At 36.8% G+C, this 17,395-nt stretch overlaps 1 protein-coding gene across 2 annotated transcripts in view; it reads left to right on the top strand.

The window, feature by feature from the left end:
* The window catches only part of LOC150088093 (3',5'-cyclic-AMP phosphodiesterase 4C-like), a 528,447-nt gene that overhangs the window by 361,909 nt on the left and 149,143 nt on the right, over nucleotides 1–17,395 (top strand). The window contains exon 1 of one of the 2 annotated variants that reach the window (XM_090369331.1): nucleotides 993–1,927. The exons of the other annotated variant lie outside the window; for it this stretch is intronic. Within the exon in view, the coding sequence (XP_090225457.1) occupies nucleotides 1,737–1,927 (191 nt within the window). The 5' untranslated portion in view covers nucleotides 993–1,736. Of the gene's footprint in view, nucleotides 1–992; nucleotides 1,928–17,395 lie in introns of those variants that run through there. 2 annotated transcript variants of the gene reach the window in all.

Here is a 17,395-nt window from a genome sequence, read left to right as displayed (position 1 = left end):
AACAGGTTGTTATTGTATGCGGTTCGCTTTATTGTATAATGTATGCGGTTCGCTTTATCCTATAATGAAATGCGTTCACGTAAAAATAATTAACCGGGGTCACCCTTTCCTTCAATTGTATCGAACTGTATATAGTTTGCATCTTGTATGCTTGTGAGTCGTTCAGTTAAAAATAACTTACGTTCAATAGTTGTTCATTATGAATTATTTAATCCTTGATGTTACTTTTTCTATAATTTTACAAGGCGTCATATTGGTTTGCGAAACTTAGTCGATACGGGTCTAAAAAAGTTAGGAATCACTGAGTTACAGAAATTGCATCTTGGTGTACCAAAATACCATGTTCATCATGGAATATTTTCTTATTAATGATCAAACTCCATATAAATGGTGAGTTAGCCTATTTGTACATTATTAATAAGGTAAATGACTTAAAATCTTTTAACTGAATAACTCTCACTTAGTGAGATTTATTCAGTTAAAAGATTTTATTTGGACCGGAATAGTGCTGAATGAATACTTTTTTTTTTTCCAGAACCACATTTAGAAACGGCTAATTTTACGACACGCCTTCATTATCCCATTAAAATCTTCGTGGCAACGATAAGCCATATGGCCCATTCCAACACCTACTTATATTTGCCGTAAAAGCTTTTTTCCCTCTCGTTTGTCTACCTAAATGTGTCTCTACACGAATACACATTCGTCTCCCCCTTTATTTCATAAATTAAAAGAATCGCTTTTGCTACTGCTCGGAGATCTAAGGAGCAATAACACAATAAAATAAGATGCCTTTGTTATTCGCACACTTAATTGCATCCTAACTCCGAGATAAGTTTTAAAGATTGTGTTGTCGTCTGTTTAAGCCCGTGAAAGTTACTTAACTGGGTGTTCGCATAACAACCAACGGAAGTGCACTTCCGAAGACATCAGTGGAAGAGAACGTGCCTGTTTATCACATTCGCCAACCTAGTCATGCTCGTGTCATTACCTCTATGTACCGGCTTCAGACGTCGCATTTATTTGCCAACGTCATTCGCAAAACTCTACAAACACATGCACCGGGTACGTTTCCACTCATCAGGCTCCTACCGGACGTCACCCATAAGTTTTGGCCAATGGTAAAGTAGTGAACGAAGCAGCAGGTAGTAAAGTTGCTGGAAACTTCTCCCTATAAGTCAGCTACGATGACAATAAACATTCCAACGGATTTAGTTGACCGTGCAATTGATTCGAAGAAAGTGTTTAAGCTACGCAAATATTCTGCCGAATAGTTTGAGACTGATGCGGTGTCACTGTAAGCTAGCAATTGTTCCTCGTATTACAATGACGTGTATTTATTGACACACTTTAAGTCGTTATATAAGAACTTTGGGATTTCTTGAAGAACGCTTTGACCTGTACCAGCAAGGAGGGAGAGGCTTCTATTCTGGGACGACTGCTTATTTTAAACCTTGTGTCTAAGCTGTAGTGTCAGTCTGTCTATTGTATCCGCAAGTGTTCGTTTCGCGAAGCGAGAATTAGTTTGCCTCGATTTAACAGCAGGCAAGAGACCTCCCCACTGTAGACGTGCTAACAGGATTACTGGAAGTCATCCGCGGGGTTACTTTTGTAAGTGAAAATGGTTCCCGAAATATCCTTTTACCACTCGCATTACAGGTTACAGAGAAGGCCCTTCCTTCGTTAACTTGTGCATCTTATATTCTCCGCTGTCTGTAGCTTACTGTTTGGAAGCAATGAATTCACCAGGCAGGACCGAGAAAGGGTCCATAGACGTCAGTGCAGTACTCAAAAAGAAAAGAGTTGTCGGACGATCAATTTCATGCAATATTCATTCCCGTATCGCGCAGGAAAGTTTGTTTACTCGTCGAGGACATGCCGTACTATCGCCTTTGCATATTAGGTCTGACAGAAGTCATATATTTCAGTAAGTTCACTTAAAAGTTAATGTTTTGCTTTTATAAATATGTAATGTTAATTCTTTTACCGGTATCCAATTTGAATTAAAGTGCTTCAAATCTTAGTTTTCTTTCTTACATTTTTTGTTTTAATTCTCAATTCATTGATAAAAAAAAATTAAAACTCATAACCAGGATTGCCCTTTCCAAACTACAACATAAGCATGATTGACTTAAGTTAAATAACTTAACTTCAGTTAATAGATAACAGAGCAGCAAAGACTCGATACGTTATAAATCAATTAGTTAAGAAATGGAAGAATTGCCTCCATTTCTTAACTAATTGATTGTAGAGCACTTCTTGGTGAAGTGTTCTACAAGACATCCATTTCTAAACTAGTTAAAAATTCAGTATTTTGTGGGAGAAAATTACGTTCTGATGGTTAACAGATTGCTCAGAAATAATGTAGAAGATTTTGGGGAGAGAAATGAAGCGAAAAATATTATTTGATTACCGTTCATGAAATGCAGAGCTATTAATATTTCCATTACAATTGCAGTCAGCAGAATGACGATGCTCTTGTTATAGTAATAATGAATGAAAGGCTGAACGGGACGGCTCGCTTATTATCCACGTTGCTAAAAACAAACTTGTAATCTATGGCAGAAATACGATGCTGCACAGTCATAATGATTACGGCCAACGCACAGTGTGAGAGGAATACCAATACTTCCCTTCCGTTTTTTTTTCTGCCGAAACTGGTTTACTGCTGATCACCTCCCTCTTCTGAGGTAAGATGCGACGTTTGATTTGTACGTTTGATAGTATCTTTATACTGACCTTATTTAATGCGTAAAGATGAATCTACCCAGCGCAACAGGCAGCATCTACTTCGCGAAAATTTATGTAAATAAGATATTATAGCAACTGCTAATAACGTAGTTTCTGTAATAGGAAAGTGGTGTTTGTTGGTCAAATTTACTTTGTTTACTCAGGCAAGTAATGCTTTATTAGCAAATGAATGCTACCTGATTAATTGCAACCAACCCTGTAGCTGGCAGGTATCACGAATGTCTCTAACCACGTTTCCTTATCATTTTTTCAGTTGATTTTTCTAAACGTAATATAACCTAACCGGATCTTATCATGTGTAAAAGGTTATCTTTTGTTCATCCTCGTTGAAAGAGAGAAAAACCAACAGTCTGATGTTACTAAATAATTGGTTAGTTTAAGGTGGTGAGCAAAAAAAGTTATTCAGAATACTCTAAACGCTTCTCGAATGGCGCTAAATGTATTGATATTTTATCTTGTGACAATAAGAATAGTGACACCTGCCAATTTTAAATGAATTTCATAGCAGACGATGAAGACAAGTCATCAAGTTGTAGGGTTTTAGAAGCATCAAATAGGCCATATTGTTCCGTGTATACTGTCTGTAAATTGGGCGTGTTCTATGGTCGATTTTTTTTGCTGGATGAAAAACCTTGAATTTCCGGGAATAAAACCCATCCTACCCTCCCCTGAGACCGAATAATTCATCCACGTTTTGAAAAGGCCCATAAATTTCTCACATCATTGACGGGACGCGAACTCTGTTATTTTACATCCGTTGTGGGGAGGACGGCGATTCTACCAACTGTGCTATCGACAAGGGCAAGGGATCAAGTATGATGCCATAGTAGACTATTTCTGATAACATAGGCCGTCTCATCATAACGGGATTATTGGTAGATGTTCTACTTGAAAATGGAAAATAAGTCAAGGTACCACCATAAGATATTATCACCATACATACATTAATATACCATGACTATCACATTAATGGGGCAACGTATGGGTTGCAGGATCTGTTTGTTTATTTTTTTAATTTTTTATTTATTTTTTTTTTTAATTATTTTTTTGCTGGTACCTTTTTTTTTTTTTAACACCCACAGGTATTGCACATCCTTCTGTGGGTGAATTTGCTTGCCTAAGTTGGCAAGGACAGAATATAACAGGAGTAAAACGTTTTTTTTTTTTTTTTTTTAAGCACAGGGACACCAAACCCCTGTACACAACCTGTGTACAGGGGGTTGGTGTCCACTGGTTCGGGTCTTCCTCCAGTGGATTCTGTTCGATACTGGGACACGGTCTGGCTCCTCGTGCCGATGGACGAGCATTGGGAAGCAGTTGTCCAGGAAATGGGCTGCTCTTCTGTGTCAAAGAGGCCTGACTAACAACACACACTACAATACACACACTGACTGCACGTCAGGCCTGCTGACAGTGACTCTAGGTGGAGATAGATATAGTCTGGGGAACCATCATAGACATGTACACATACATGCATCACCAGAGTGAGATGGACTCTGCTTCGCTTCTGAAGATAGATTTTTAGTTTTAAGCAGGAGAGGGTCGGAACAGTCTTCATATGCAGTTTAAGGCTTCATAAAATGCCATTCCTTTCGCCATCTGAAAACAAAACATGCAAATGTTCTCTGTTATCAGATCCCCTCCATTTATGAGGCCTCCTCTGCCATTTCCTAATTAGAGGTGAAAACTGTAGGTACATATTAGCGTAGGCAAAAGGTCCAGATTAGATAAAAATTTACTATTTTGGGAAGACAACAGGCTGCTTTGCCTGTAAAAATTGAACAGCATATTTTATGGTGTATATAACAGTGATCCTTATTATAATGTTCTTTGTTTTAAGTAGTATTCAGCTGAGTAGTGAGTATCACTGCTCAGCTGAAGTCAAATCTTTTTTTCGTTTTCAACGCCAACTTGCCTCTAAGTTCTTTAACTTGTAATCTCTACCAGATGTAGTTAACACTGCAAATAATCTGCAAAGGGTTTTGTTTTTCAGCACATCAAAAAGATGGCGAAAATAAGCAAAGTTTTCATGGTTTTGAAAACATCATTTCAGAATTTTTGTAGAGGTTTTTTTTTTTTTTTTTACATTTCAAAAATACTGGAGAAGCACTCTTAAATCTGTAATGAATATCGTATCGCTGCGGGTTTTTGATTTCGTATTTGCTTGATAAAGATGTGCATACATGGGTGCAGTCAGTTACAAACAAATTACAACACGGTAGGGAATTGAATAAATCTTTCTTTTTGTGGATAACATTTGTTACTTGAGATTTTCCAAATTAATTGTGAAAAATTAATCTAGCAATGGATTGTAGGCTTGTTGATATAGAAATCGGGATAAACGGGGTAAAATTAACAGACTCAGTGAGAAGAATCTTTACATAAATGACAACCATACGTGTTGCATTAAAACAATCGCCCCAATGTAAACAAACCCTCCACCCTTATAGCCTAGGCCGGTGTATCCATCATCCGGTAGGAACTGCAAATCCAATGTCTCTGTGACAAGTAGTGATCAGATACTATTATTCAAATGTGACACGTCTCCTACTGGAACAATGGATTTAAGGGCATCATATGGAGCGATGAATCCCAGTACGAATGGTGTGCATTCAGTGGACGAGTGTAATTCTCGTGAAAACTGGGCAAACGGTTACTAATATGACTGCTACATGTTCGAATTCATGTAGGAGCATAAATACGGTAATATTATTATAAATTCCTGACTGTTTGTGGCTGTCTCAGTATAAGCTGGAAATTTATTCTATATTCATCGAACAGAAAGATTCAGTGGTAGCGTGTTGTTTTTATGGTATATGTTATATATTTCAGGTGTACAGAATACAACAATAAAAGTCACATCTTAGACAGTGTGCATTGATTCAATATCAGCATCATAAATATTTTTTGAACCGATTTGATTGGTTCAAAAATAATATTTTAAGTCTACTCTGGATAGCCAAAATCTACACCCTGTATCCAGCTTAATTCTACTGGATATCAATTATTTTAGTAGTCATATTGAACTAATATCATATCGCAACACCTATTCTTAGGAAAGATACGTTAGCTAGTTTGCTCAATGAAAAAAAAAAAATCGATAATGAATGAATAATGTAATAACATGGTATATTTATTTAACAGGTGTATTAAGTGTGTGTACTAATAGCCAACCTCCTCAACAGAAGAATTCTGTGATCTATTAAATTTGATGATAAAATATTTTTAATAAATAATAATTATTATTTTAATGATCCCCGCGTGTGACTCATATCCTTACGTATATTTTTTTCTGTAGAAGTGTACGTTCTCGAGCTGATATTTACATTCCTAAATTATAAATAATAAAAGTGAAAAAACCGCAATCATTGGGTACCTAATAATAATCCTAAAGTACTATTAAAATTGTATTAATAAAGATTCTAACCTTTTTCAAAAGACAACCGACACTAGTCGGCTGTCTTTTAGTTTGCAGATTTTTGTTGACACGGGCATAATTTAAAAACAAAATTCAGCATTTGTCTATTATGCTACCGCCAGTGCAAGTTACAAGTCTAACCTAACCGGTGTATATTTACTGTATTTATTTATATTATGTTCAGGTCAGGTTAGACTTACTTGTAACTGACACTGGCGGGAGGATAATAGGCAAGTACCAAAAATTCTAATGGAGATATGAAACATATAATGCAGATTATATACAGCACTCGTAGTAAACGTTTTGGAAATTTTGGATAAATATTCGATAACAAGGAGCGTATTTTCTTAGTAACTGATCTCTTACAATAATTTACAAAAGGTGTTGGAAATGTCCTTCATGGGAATCACTGGAAAGAAAAACAAATATCAAATTTTATCAAACAGCCGGACAGCCCTCGTGGTTAGCACAGTTTGTAGAATCGCCGTCCCCCACACCGAGTGGAAAAGACTTAAGTTCGAGTACCGTCAATGACGAGAGGAATTTTTATGGGCCTTTTTTACAACGTAGCTGAGTTAGTCAGGCGAGGGTACCATGGTTTCCCTCCCGGAAACTCGAGTTTTTTTTTTGTCCAGCAAAACAGAATTGACCACATAACACACGTAATTTACAGACAGAACATCGGAACAATGTGGTCTTAGTTGCCGATGCTCCTAAAACTCTATTGCAACAACACACCCGTCCCGTCTTATTTGTGTCACCCTATAGGATAGTGCGGAATCTTTAATTACAAGAAAATTTGCGTTTTGTACATAAATTACAAGGACAGTACTGTATATTGGTTTATATTGAAGTTTTGTATTCCAAAAGTGGCACACGAAGAGCCTTTTCTCCTGGCACTCTATCAATAAAGGGGAATTTTTAAATGTAACACTGGAAATACGAAATGCTATTGGAATTCTTAACACACACATGGTAGACTGCTGCATAGAAGCAATTTTCTGCTTGATTGTAATAAGTATGAACAATTTTTTCGCCAGTGCAAGAAAATTTCTATTTGGCAGTGATGCCAACATATCTATTTCAATGGGCAAGTTCTGAGATGTTTAGAAACAAAATGTAAATCAAAAGATGACTTTTGTCTGATTTTATATCAGGGAGTATCCGTTGCCTTATTCTGGTATTGGCAATGTAGCAAAATTCCAGTCGTATAGCCACTTATGGACAAGTTGTATACAATACGCTGCTTAAAAATAGCTGCTCTGGGATAGTTTGGATAGTCATGTTTTATTTTACGTTATAAAGGAATCTGCAGCTGCATGGTCCATCCTTCTCTCGAAATGATATTAATATTGGTACTGCAAATATTTTGAAAGTAGTTGGATAAAATTACCCGTATTCTCCAAAATGAATTCTTTGACATATTTTGATTACGGCTCATAATAAAATTTTATTACAAAATATTGAATGGTTATAAGTTCTAATTATCCTAACAAGCTATATTTTGCCATAGTTTGTCGGAAAACTAATAGTTTTCTTTTGCTAAGTATCTATTATTTAATCATTGACAAGGGAGAAGATCGCTGGGAGCAATTGAATATATTCGCAAACCATTGCCTTAGTTTTATTTTATATGAATTATAACGGGTAGCTTAAACAGCTGTTAGCGCATGTTTTAATATTATTCTTAATATCCCTATTTCAATAGCGTTTTATTTTTATAAGTACAAATGCCAATCAAGTAAATGTTCCACCTTGGTCTCGGGGTCGTAGGCGAACACCCAAATCTTATTTCTAGCTACCACTTTTATTGGGAAGCTCGGATCCTGCTTAGATTTTTCGCACAAATCACCTGCGATGGCTCTTCTTGCAGTCTGTTTGATCGTACGACAGCAAGCGTGGAACAAACCGCACACACGCGACATATCCCTTAATCTTGCTTCAGGATTGTGTAATTGAGTCTACAGACAGTCCAACTTCATGAGCGTACTCAACAACAGTAATTTGCCTATCATTTAGCACGACTGCCGTCACTTTAGTGACATTTTCGTCCTTTCGTGACGTCGAAGGGCGTCCACTGCGAGTTCATCTTCCAGTGTTTCCTGTCCGTTTTTAAACCTATTAAACCGCTAGCAAACTGCTGTTGTCTTCAAAGCATCATCTCCTGCATGCGATTCCGGGAAGTTTTCTAATGCACTAGGCATGCTAAATATATTACGAGTGGATGGACACGGACGAAATCCATTTTGGCGATCGTTGATCAGATGGGAGATTTCGAGATAGTTTTTAATACTTTGCGGATAGCGGGTTTCTTCATTGCTTTAGAAAGAGCAAAGGTAAGTGCAATGAGGTGATAATTGGAATCTGTCGACCTTTTCAGGGACTGGTTGGATATGAGAACTTACTAGCAGAAGGCAAAATACTAGTTAAATAAGAAAGTGTATGACACAGAAGGAGTTCACCTTATTCAGGCATATCTTTGACCGATTACTGTAACGGTTTTGAGTACTCCCATTAACTTCTTCCTCAAATAAATATTGACAATCAAAAATCGAGACGTAAAGCTGCACCATAGAGAAACCTTCGTAACGAAGAGGGAATTTCAATGTAAACAGGACCAAAATGACGTAATGCAGTTCTGGGTGTTGATAATGACATGGAGATAGACAGCATCGTATCTCTATACAGTATTAGCTAGTCGATCTAGTTTTGATTTAAATCTTGATAAGTAAATGTTAGCAAAATCCGTCCTACCACTAATCATTTGGGTTTGTTGATCGAATAGCTTTGGTCCTGTACAGGTATAGCCTTAATTTCGCCCGAAACTGAGAATACCTAAACTTTTAGAAATTTATTTAACAGTTTAGGTATTTCCTCAGCGTGTCATCAGGGGTTGTTGGTCTCAATTTCTTGGGAAATCAGGCACATTTGCTTGTCTTTTCAGGTTTTTTTTTTTTTTTATCTTCCTGCGAGGATAATAAGTGCTTTAGAGGATCATCGCCCACTCCTTCCCCCACCACTGAATATCTGGGCAGAAAAACTATTTTATAATAACAAGTTATAATACCTAATTAAATCTATTTAATCATAATTAAATCGTGGGAACAATGTTCACCCAATCCGTCATCCAAATTGCTTTATTTGTATAAGTACGTACTCCGCTATGTAATATTAGTATTTCATGGATTATAGCGTGGTTAGCTAATATCAACCTAAAATTTTAAATTCGTTGCTCAAGTTATTTTATGCGCCCCTTATGTTGCCTTTATTCCTTTGCTGCGCAAATTATCCTTTCTTTCGACCAAATTCTTTTATTAAAATCAGTTCTAATACAGTTCCTGAGAAAGCTTGCTATCAGCTTCTAAGATTCGAATAAGATTTTATTCCTTAAGAATGACACGTTTTTGAGATTCTCACACTCCTTTTTTAGTTTTGAATTATCATACAATTTATTCTTGTTGGAGTTAAGCATCTGTTCTTTCTCTTTTTTGTATACTTAATGAAATTTTTATTTTATCAAATACATCTTGCTGTGAGAAATTTTTACTCCAAGTGTCCAGTAATTTTTTTTCTCTGCTATCTTTATATATATATATATATATATATATATTTTTTTTTTTTTTTATTATCAGGTGATAATGAAAAGTTAGTAACTTTCTAACATCATATCAAATGTTATAGGACATTGCAACTGAAATTCTCTCTTTCTAAACTATTAAAATGATGAGTGCGTGCGCACAACCTCCTCACAATCCAAATGATTGATCAAAAAAATAAATAAATAAAGTAAAAACTGAATAGTGCACTCTTCTTGTAGAGCAGATCGATCCGATGAGCACGTTTTGTCTTTGACCCCGATACGCCAAAAAACCATTTAGGGTAATGTGTGCTGTGAAGAAACTCGGCGTGTACGTGCCACAGATCTCCAATTCACCTCCTTATAGTCTACATGCATATCCCGTGACATTAAACTTCACTCTGTCCGTGACAGTCATTTTTTTCAGTAGCCTCTCAGCATCTACCCTAGCAGATTTCCCCCATAAGAGTCCAAGCAGCCACGCCTTATGTATAAGAGCACATAGTTGGCACGAGGCGTGACGTCGAGCTTGATCTTATCACGGAAGACTACCTGTCGCCGTGGATCTTGTCGTGTACTATATAGTAATAAAATTTTACAGCTGTCTTTATTGACTTAGCTTTGGGATGGTGGGCGGAATACTGTAGGAATTCATATAGTGGACTATGATAATATGATAACATCGTGTTTACCTTTTCGGGATTATAAATTACCTGGAAATCACGAGTCACTGTGACCTAGTACAATAGCTTTCTAAACTTAACATTCCCTGCTGTCATTTCAATGTCACACTCCCCTTCAGCTAACAATTCAAGGAATCTGTAAGACTATACGGAGCTCAACAACAGCTGTACCCGTTCCGCTTTAGAAAACTACTCGGGTTCTCATAGTTCAAGCTTCACGTCTCGTGGCTTTCTTGTACAACTGATTTTCATGTGAATCGTGCATTGGGGAGTACTCAAACGTTCTGCTGCCGGTGCCTAACTTTAGTTGAAAAGCGTGCAGTAATTTACCAACTGTATTTAATTCATTAGAGTAGTAGTTAAACCCCATTTTGTTTAATAAACCAAATATTGATATCCTCTGAATTGTTATCCCACTGATTCTATTTTGCCATTATGTTACTCTGTTGTTTGATGTCATTAATAATGTCTGTAGACGAATATTTTGGACTTTGCTCTGTAACAGGCAGAGTTAAGTGGATTTTCTTCTTAAGGGCTAGGATTAGGGAATCTAGATCCATTAAGTCAGAAAATTAATAGATGGAAGAAAATTTTGCAGAAAGCAACAGGAAGGCCTTTTGTTTCGTTTTATTTTATTTTTTATCTTTAAGCATTAAATTTAAGATCCTGCTTGCTGATTTTTCTGGATTGTCTTGAATGATGCATGCGTACAAATCAAATTCCGTTATCATTTAGTTATTTATACCTTTGATGTATGTGTAGGATACTTTAAATATAAAACTATAGTGAAAAATTCACTCAGTACAAATTATCAATCAGCCGCTGTGGAATTTTGTTCCTCCTTCTCGATGCATGTTTCGGGATGGAGGAAGAGAAAGAATTAAGTGACAGAGAACGGTTCTAGAGTAAAATGTTTTAGACTTTGAAGTATTATATTACGATATCAGAATATGAGTTTATTTTAATAGATTATTACAAACTACCAACAGGTGGCGTTGTGACAAATGTTTGCTTTCCCTGCCGTCGAGATTTTCGCGAACATTCTGCGCTACATTTTTATCTTTCCCCAAGATTAATGTACACGGGGAAGTTTCGCCATCCCTATCTGTTCACGATGAGAAGTTGGAAACTTTATCGATAGCAGCACTGTATAGCAACAGATTCGTTAAACTTAACAACGTGCTTACGTAATGTTTTTCTGTGCGCCCGTTGGAATACTTAGGAATGCGTGCGTGAAAAGCAGCTCGTGTAGCATCGGTTGATAGAGGAGGAGAATATGGGGAAGTTCGACTCTGGTGTCGTTATCTGATGCCCTAGAGTTATGAAATATTGCAGTTAAAATGTCACAGAATCTAGCTGAGTAAGATTTCCTTAGGGGTTACATTCCTTAGTTGGAGGCTACCTTTTGATTCTTGATCACCGTCGCAGGATATCAAATGACGAAATTGGTTACAGCGTTTAAGTGAGATTGCATTGCTACCGATCGTCTTACTTTGAAGAGGATAGTGACACTTTTTTTTGGGAGTATCAAACTAATCCATCTGTTTGAATACTTAACTCGAGTCATACATGAAATAATTTTATCAGTGAGAACCGTTTTCTCTATCAAACTGAAATCCTTCACACGAAATTATATATTCAAACTGATAGGTGCAGTTAAGCAAAACATGGTGGTGGGGAGGATTAGTAACTAGTGTCTGCGCAATTCTACGGAATCTAATTAAAAAAATTCCAAGAATTTTTTCTGTTAAATATAAAAAACTGTAAACGCATCAATTTTTATTAATATATCCCTGTAAAATAATTTTCCCCCGCTGATCTGCTGGATGTCCCAATGTTCCTGCCACTTTTGGAAGCATCGCCGGAAATCTTCAGCTATGAGCTGATTTGGGTTCCGATGGACAGTTGGTAGGTCTTCAAATTTTCACCATTTTAAGCTAATTTTGAGAGAAGGAGATAAAAAAATCACATAGGACATCGTTACGTGAATGTAGAGTGTAATACTGCAGGAATGATCTTTTTATTTCAAAAATATACCTTCATATGTTCATATACCTTCTGACCATTCTGAACAAATTTATAATGTTGAGAAGAAGGAAAAAGAAACAAGCAATATTGTTTTCATACTTTACTGAATCTGGCTTGCTTTTTTATTATTATTTTTTTATTCTTTTGACGGAGCGATTTTGGAGACTTTCACTAAGAAAACTGGAATTTAGAGTTCGGGGTCTCCGCCATACGCTCATGCTTCATCACCAACAAGGTTGCAGCTGATGAAATTAGGATTTCTTTCTACGTTTCTTTTCAGATTCTCACTTACTTCTAGATGGCAGATTTTTGGCCATCATTCAACAATTCTGGAACAAATTTTGTTGACACGACGTATGCCAAGATTTTCGGTCAAAATCGCCTGGGCCGATCCAAAGTAGATTTCCAGGTCATCAACAATTTCTCGGATCGCTAATCGCCGATAAGAACGGCTTTTTTGCACGCACTTTAGCAACCACTTCGTCACTGTTTTAAGTTGAAGGTTAACTTGAACATCACAGATTTTCAGCCGTTTTAGAAACTACAGAGTTGGATCTATCGACATAATGATTTCATCCATTGATTATCTGTCGCTTATCAGTGTATGAAACGATCTAAGCATTTCGTCCACTGATAAACTAGGCTTTACCAGATGCAGTTCTTGACATTTGGGGATTTCTGCTCCGTTCTTTACACAAAGCCACGTTGTTCCTCTTTCATGTCCATTACAATTGCGGCAGAGACCTAAGGACACGTATGAACTTTAACACACTGTGCTCTTTACTTTACTAGTTTGGTGGAGCGGGAAGCAGCTCAATCTGATAATGTAGTGACCTCTCTGTCTCATCTATCTCCCCGCTTCTGAGACTTTATTTCAAAAGTCTCAGAAGCGGGGCACTAAGATACTAGCATATCTTATACTAAATAATATAGACTTTATATTATAAATTAAATAATATAAGCTTCAAAACTGGTTGCGTCAATCTTGTACCGCATCGCGATTCGGATTGAAATATGCACAAATATCATTGGATATGTTTATGAACTGTTTGTATCGTATCCAATGTTCGATTGCCTGTTTTTCAGGTTGAAATATCAATTTCTGGAAGAAGGAGGCTGATTAGGGTGAAACGTCTTACCACGACTATCAAAATGATGGTTGGCGAGATTTCGGCACCATCATTCTGGGACCTGTGCTCATGGAGAATCCCTCAGTCTTCCCTCAGAGCGACTCCAACTCTATGCCCACATCACAGCCGTCTCCACCTATCAGATAGGTTTCTGCCTTTTCAGCTACTTTCGTGTGCCCAGTCCTTGGATGCTGACCTTAACAAGTTCGCTTCTGACAGGGAATACAGACGTCGCACCCTTGAATTGTACTTCCCTGTCCCTGATCCTTCTCCTCGAAGCTCGTCTTAATGCTGCAAGCCATCAACACCACCTGATGTGAAGACGGTATACTAACTCTTCAGTATGACAGTTAGTAATGATGGACTAACTACTTCTGTTCAGTGCAAAGAACGTTGCCTGTTTATACTACTATATGTATATGAAATTATCCGTTTCCGCCCATATCTTCTGTATATATTGTATCGTAAATGACTGTATGATACTTGGAGTTTGGAATTGTACTTCCGCATATGCATTTCCTATGTTTTATATATCAATGTTCCCTATTTATATTGTATTATTACTGTTAACCCCTGGCCTGGTGGCCGTGAAGGGCAACATTGCAATCTATCGAATTGTATCATTAGTATCATTATTATTGCAATAAAGATTTCTAAGAGGGGAGAGAACATGCCGCCCTTCGATACTGCCTAATTGGCCCCAGCGAGAAATGCTTGCAAGTTGCTTCCTTATTTTCTTGGTTTCGACTAGCGATTCAAATGCAACCCAAGCCATTTCCACACTGTAGGACACAGTAGCTGCAGTATCCATTGTGTTGCCCGCGAGGTCGCTAAATGATAATTAAAACAAATCTAGCTCAGCTGAGATGGTCTTTTCAAATTCGCCCCCAAATACTCTTTTCCAGCGCTTCCTTCAGATAGAATCTTGAAGATTATCCTGGGGCTTGATATTACATAAATTGAAAACATGTAATATAAGGAGCGAACGGAATTTGTTTTGCACGTAGTTTCGTCTGATAATCTTTATTTAATCCTTTTCTCTGAGACAGGACGAGCAGTAAAATCTAGTTTCATCCGGACACGATTTTCTACCTGGGGCTATGCAGAGGGAATGAATGACATTTTCTGGTAAATTATTGACCGTACCCAATGATACATTTTTAACTATAGTTGAAAAAAACCTAACTTAACCACCGTCGGTTGTTTAGTAAAATGTAATGCGTATTTGAATACCGTAGCAGTTTTGTAGAAAAAGCAACAGAGAAACTTTAAAAAAAAAAAAAAAAAAAAAAATATATATATATATATATATATATATATATATTTTTTTTTTTAATTAAGAAAATCTATCCAAATATAAATCTGAAAACAAAATTGAGTTGTTAATTTTACGTATTCTGACTTTATTTCTTTGTCGTACTGATTTCATTTCTGGAAGAGAGAAGGGAAAGTGCGCATAAATGTAAATATATATTACATTTATGCCCACTTTTAATATTGATAAAGTTTCGGCTTGATATTTTCGTAAAACTTCAGCTCGGTGTTCAACATTTTGGTTTCATTTCACTGTAGCTAAAGTATCAGTAAAGCTACGTATATTTAAAGTTATTAACAGCACTTTTCCCCAACTTACTAACATTATTCTGCCCAGTTAAGTTTTCCTTATTTTTATTAATCAGTGAACTGAACTAATGAAACAACTGAACTACCAAACTTGCAGTACGCCATAGACTATCAAATTTAAACGTAGAATGGCAGTAAATCCCATTTCTCCTTTGAACTGTTTATCTTAAGGGATTTCCCAATCCCGACGAAACTGTATACCTGAAATATCACCTGACAACTTGACTCGGACGAAACTGTATAAAATGATTTTGTACAGTCGTACGAACCTAAAATTCCCCAGCTTGTTATGACTACCGAGGACCTTCTCAGTTTTTAGCGTGTTTAAAAAGAGATAAGTTGAAAACCGCTCGCCTGTGGTCAGATACAAATACAGAGTTATGCATGCCGCGTGTTCAAATTCACGTGCTACCACAAAATACAGTAGTATTTTTGTGGTCTCTTGTAAACGTTTTCTGTCCCTGTGGCCGTTTTAGAATATAAAGAGACTTTTTTTTTTTTTTTTTTTTTTTTGGCTAGGATAGTGACTCAACATGGACTTGATACGGTCTGCGACTGGTTGTGACATAAAAAAAAAAAAAAAAAACTGCAGCCGTTATCAATCCACTGCAGGATGGAAACATCCTCAACAATTTATGTTAAGGGGACCATAATCTACCACACTGATCCAGTGCAGGTTGGCAAATCGACCGTATTTATCAGTCAGGGACTTGAACCCCAGTCTACTCGAAGAACGTACTGCATCCCGCTCCTGACCACTCGGCTAACCACCTAAATGGTGAAGTGGACAATTGTGGAGGAGGTTTCACATCATTGCATTCATCACATTGTCCCGTGATTACAAGTGCATTTATTGTCAACTGCTCACTGTTCCTACTCTTAAAAAATAAGTTGCCTGCACAGATCATGCAGGATGGGACGCTACCACATTGTTCTCTCATAATTAAAAATTGCTTCCTTACAGAGTACGTTATATGGAGCAAAAGTCTCTTCTGACTCCATTCTCGTTTCACCTCATTCCATAAAATATTTTATAATAGGGAAATATTCGTTCAGATCGATTTGAAAGGTGGTATTACAAAACATTGTGAATATTGCACGAGATACGATACAAACACTCATATGGTGAAAGTACTTTTGTTTGCCGGATATCGTGGACAGCGTTGATTATCATGATTGCCTATTATTACATTCATGATAAATTATTTTAAAAACCAGTTTTAATACAGTAATGAGAGAAGCTTTGCCATTTTCTTAAATGCAAGATGATCAATATATGTTTGCTGTTTCTATTTTCCGACCTCTTAACGCAATCATCGACGAATTTATTCTGAAGCTTTCTATTAAAGACACAAGTTCTGTTTTTTTTTCTTCTGCTGCGCAAAAATATGAATATCCCATAGTAAGTTTTAAATCTGTATGTTTTAAGGCCTCCGTTGGAAAGGGGGGGCCCGATATTGTAGGGTTTCAATACGATAGTTATGCCGCTGCAGGCTTCGCACTAAAATTAAATTTAATTCTGCTGGACTGAATCTTGACATTCAATTACGCTTGTTGCCTTGATTTTTCTAGAACACATCACGTTTCTATAAAACGTACCAATAGTTCAAAACAAATCCCTCGCTGTTTGTAAAACAGAAGAAAATAACCGCTTAGTCTGAAATTGTAAATAGCAGGCTTCCAAAATGTATCTCTTATCTTCAGACAGAAATTATCTTGTTTATAAAATGAGAGGGCCACCCTTTCGCAAGGTTATTTTTAACCAGTGTTAAAGATCAGCCACTTCCTTTTTGTCCTTAGTCTCCTGAACAGCTGGGAGAGATCAGGTCGAGAAACAACAGACACTTAAGTTCACATTTTAAGTAAACTGACATCATTATTTAGAAAGCCACTCCAAACTCTGGAAACATTTAAGATGAATTATTTTCAAAACAATGAGTTTATTATGGAAAAAGTGGCATATTAATTGCCGCAGAAAATTTCTTACATGGTTTTCTCTCCCTTTGCAAACCGATGTCGACACGTAAATTTAATGGGGAGGGGGAATAATTGAAGAAAATGGTATTGTATCAGTAGCAATATTTAGGATTTTAAGGTATCTTGCTTTCCTGCTCTTTATAGTTTGGCTGTTTCGAGTTTCCTTGGGGTATACTTTGGTCACAGTGGGCGGTTCCTGTAATTTATC

The sequence above is a fragment of the Mastigoproctus giganteus genome, chromosome 3 (genome assembly GCF_048544385.1).
Source record: "Mastigoproctus giganteus isolate SK-2022 chromosome 3, ASM4854438v1, whole genome shotgun sequence".
NCBI lineage: Eukaryota > Metazoa > Arthropoda > Arachnida > Uropygi > Thelyphonidae > Mastigoproctus > Mastigoproctus giganteus.
The sequence above is the reverse complement of the archived record's forward strand: the minus strand, read 5'-3'. Positions and strand labels throughout refer to the sequence as shown.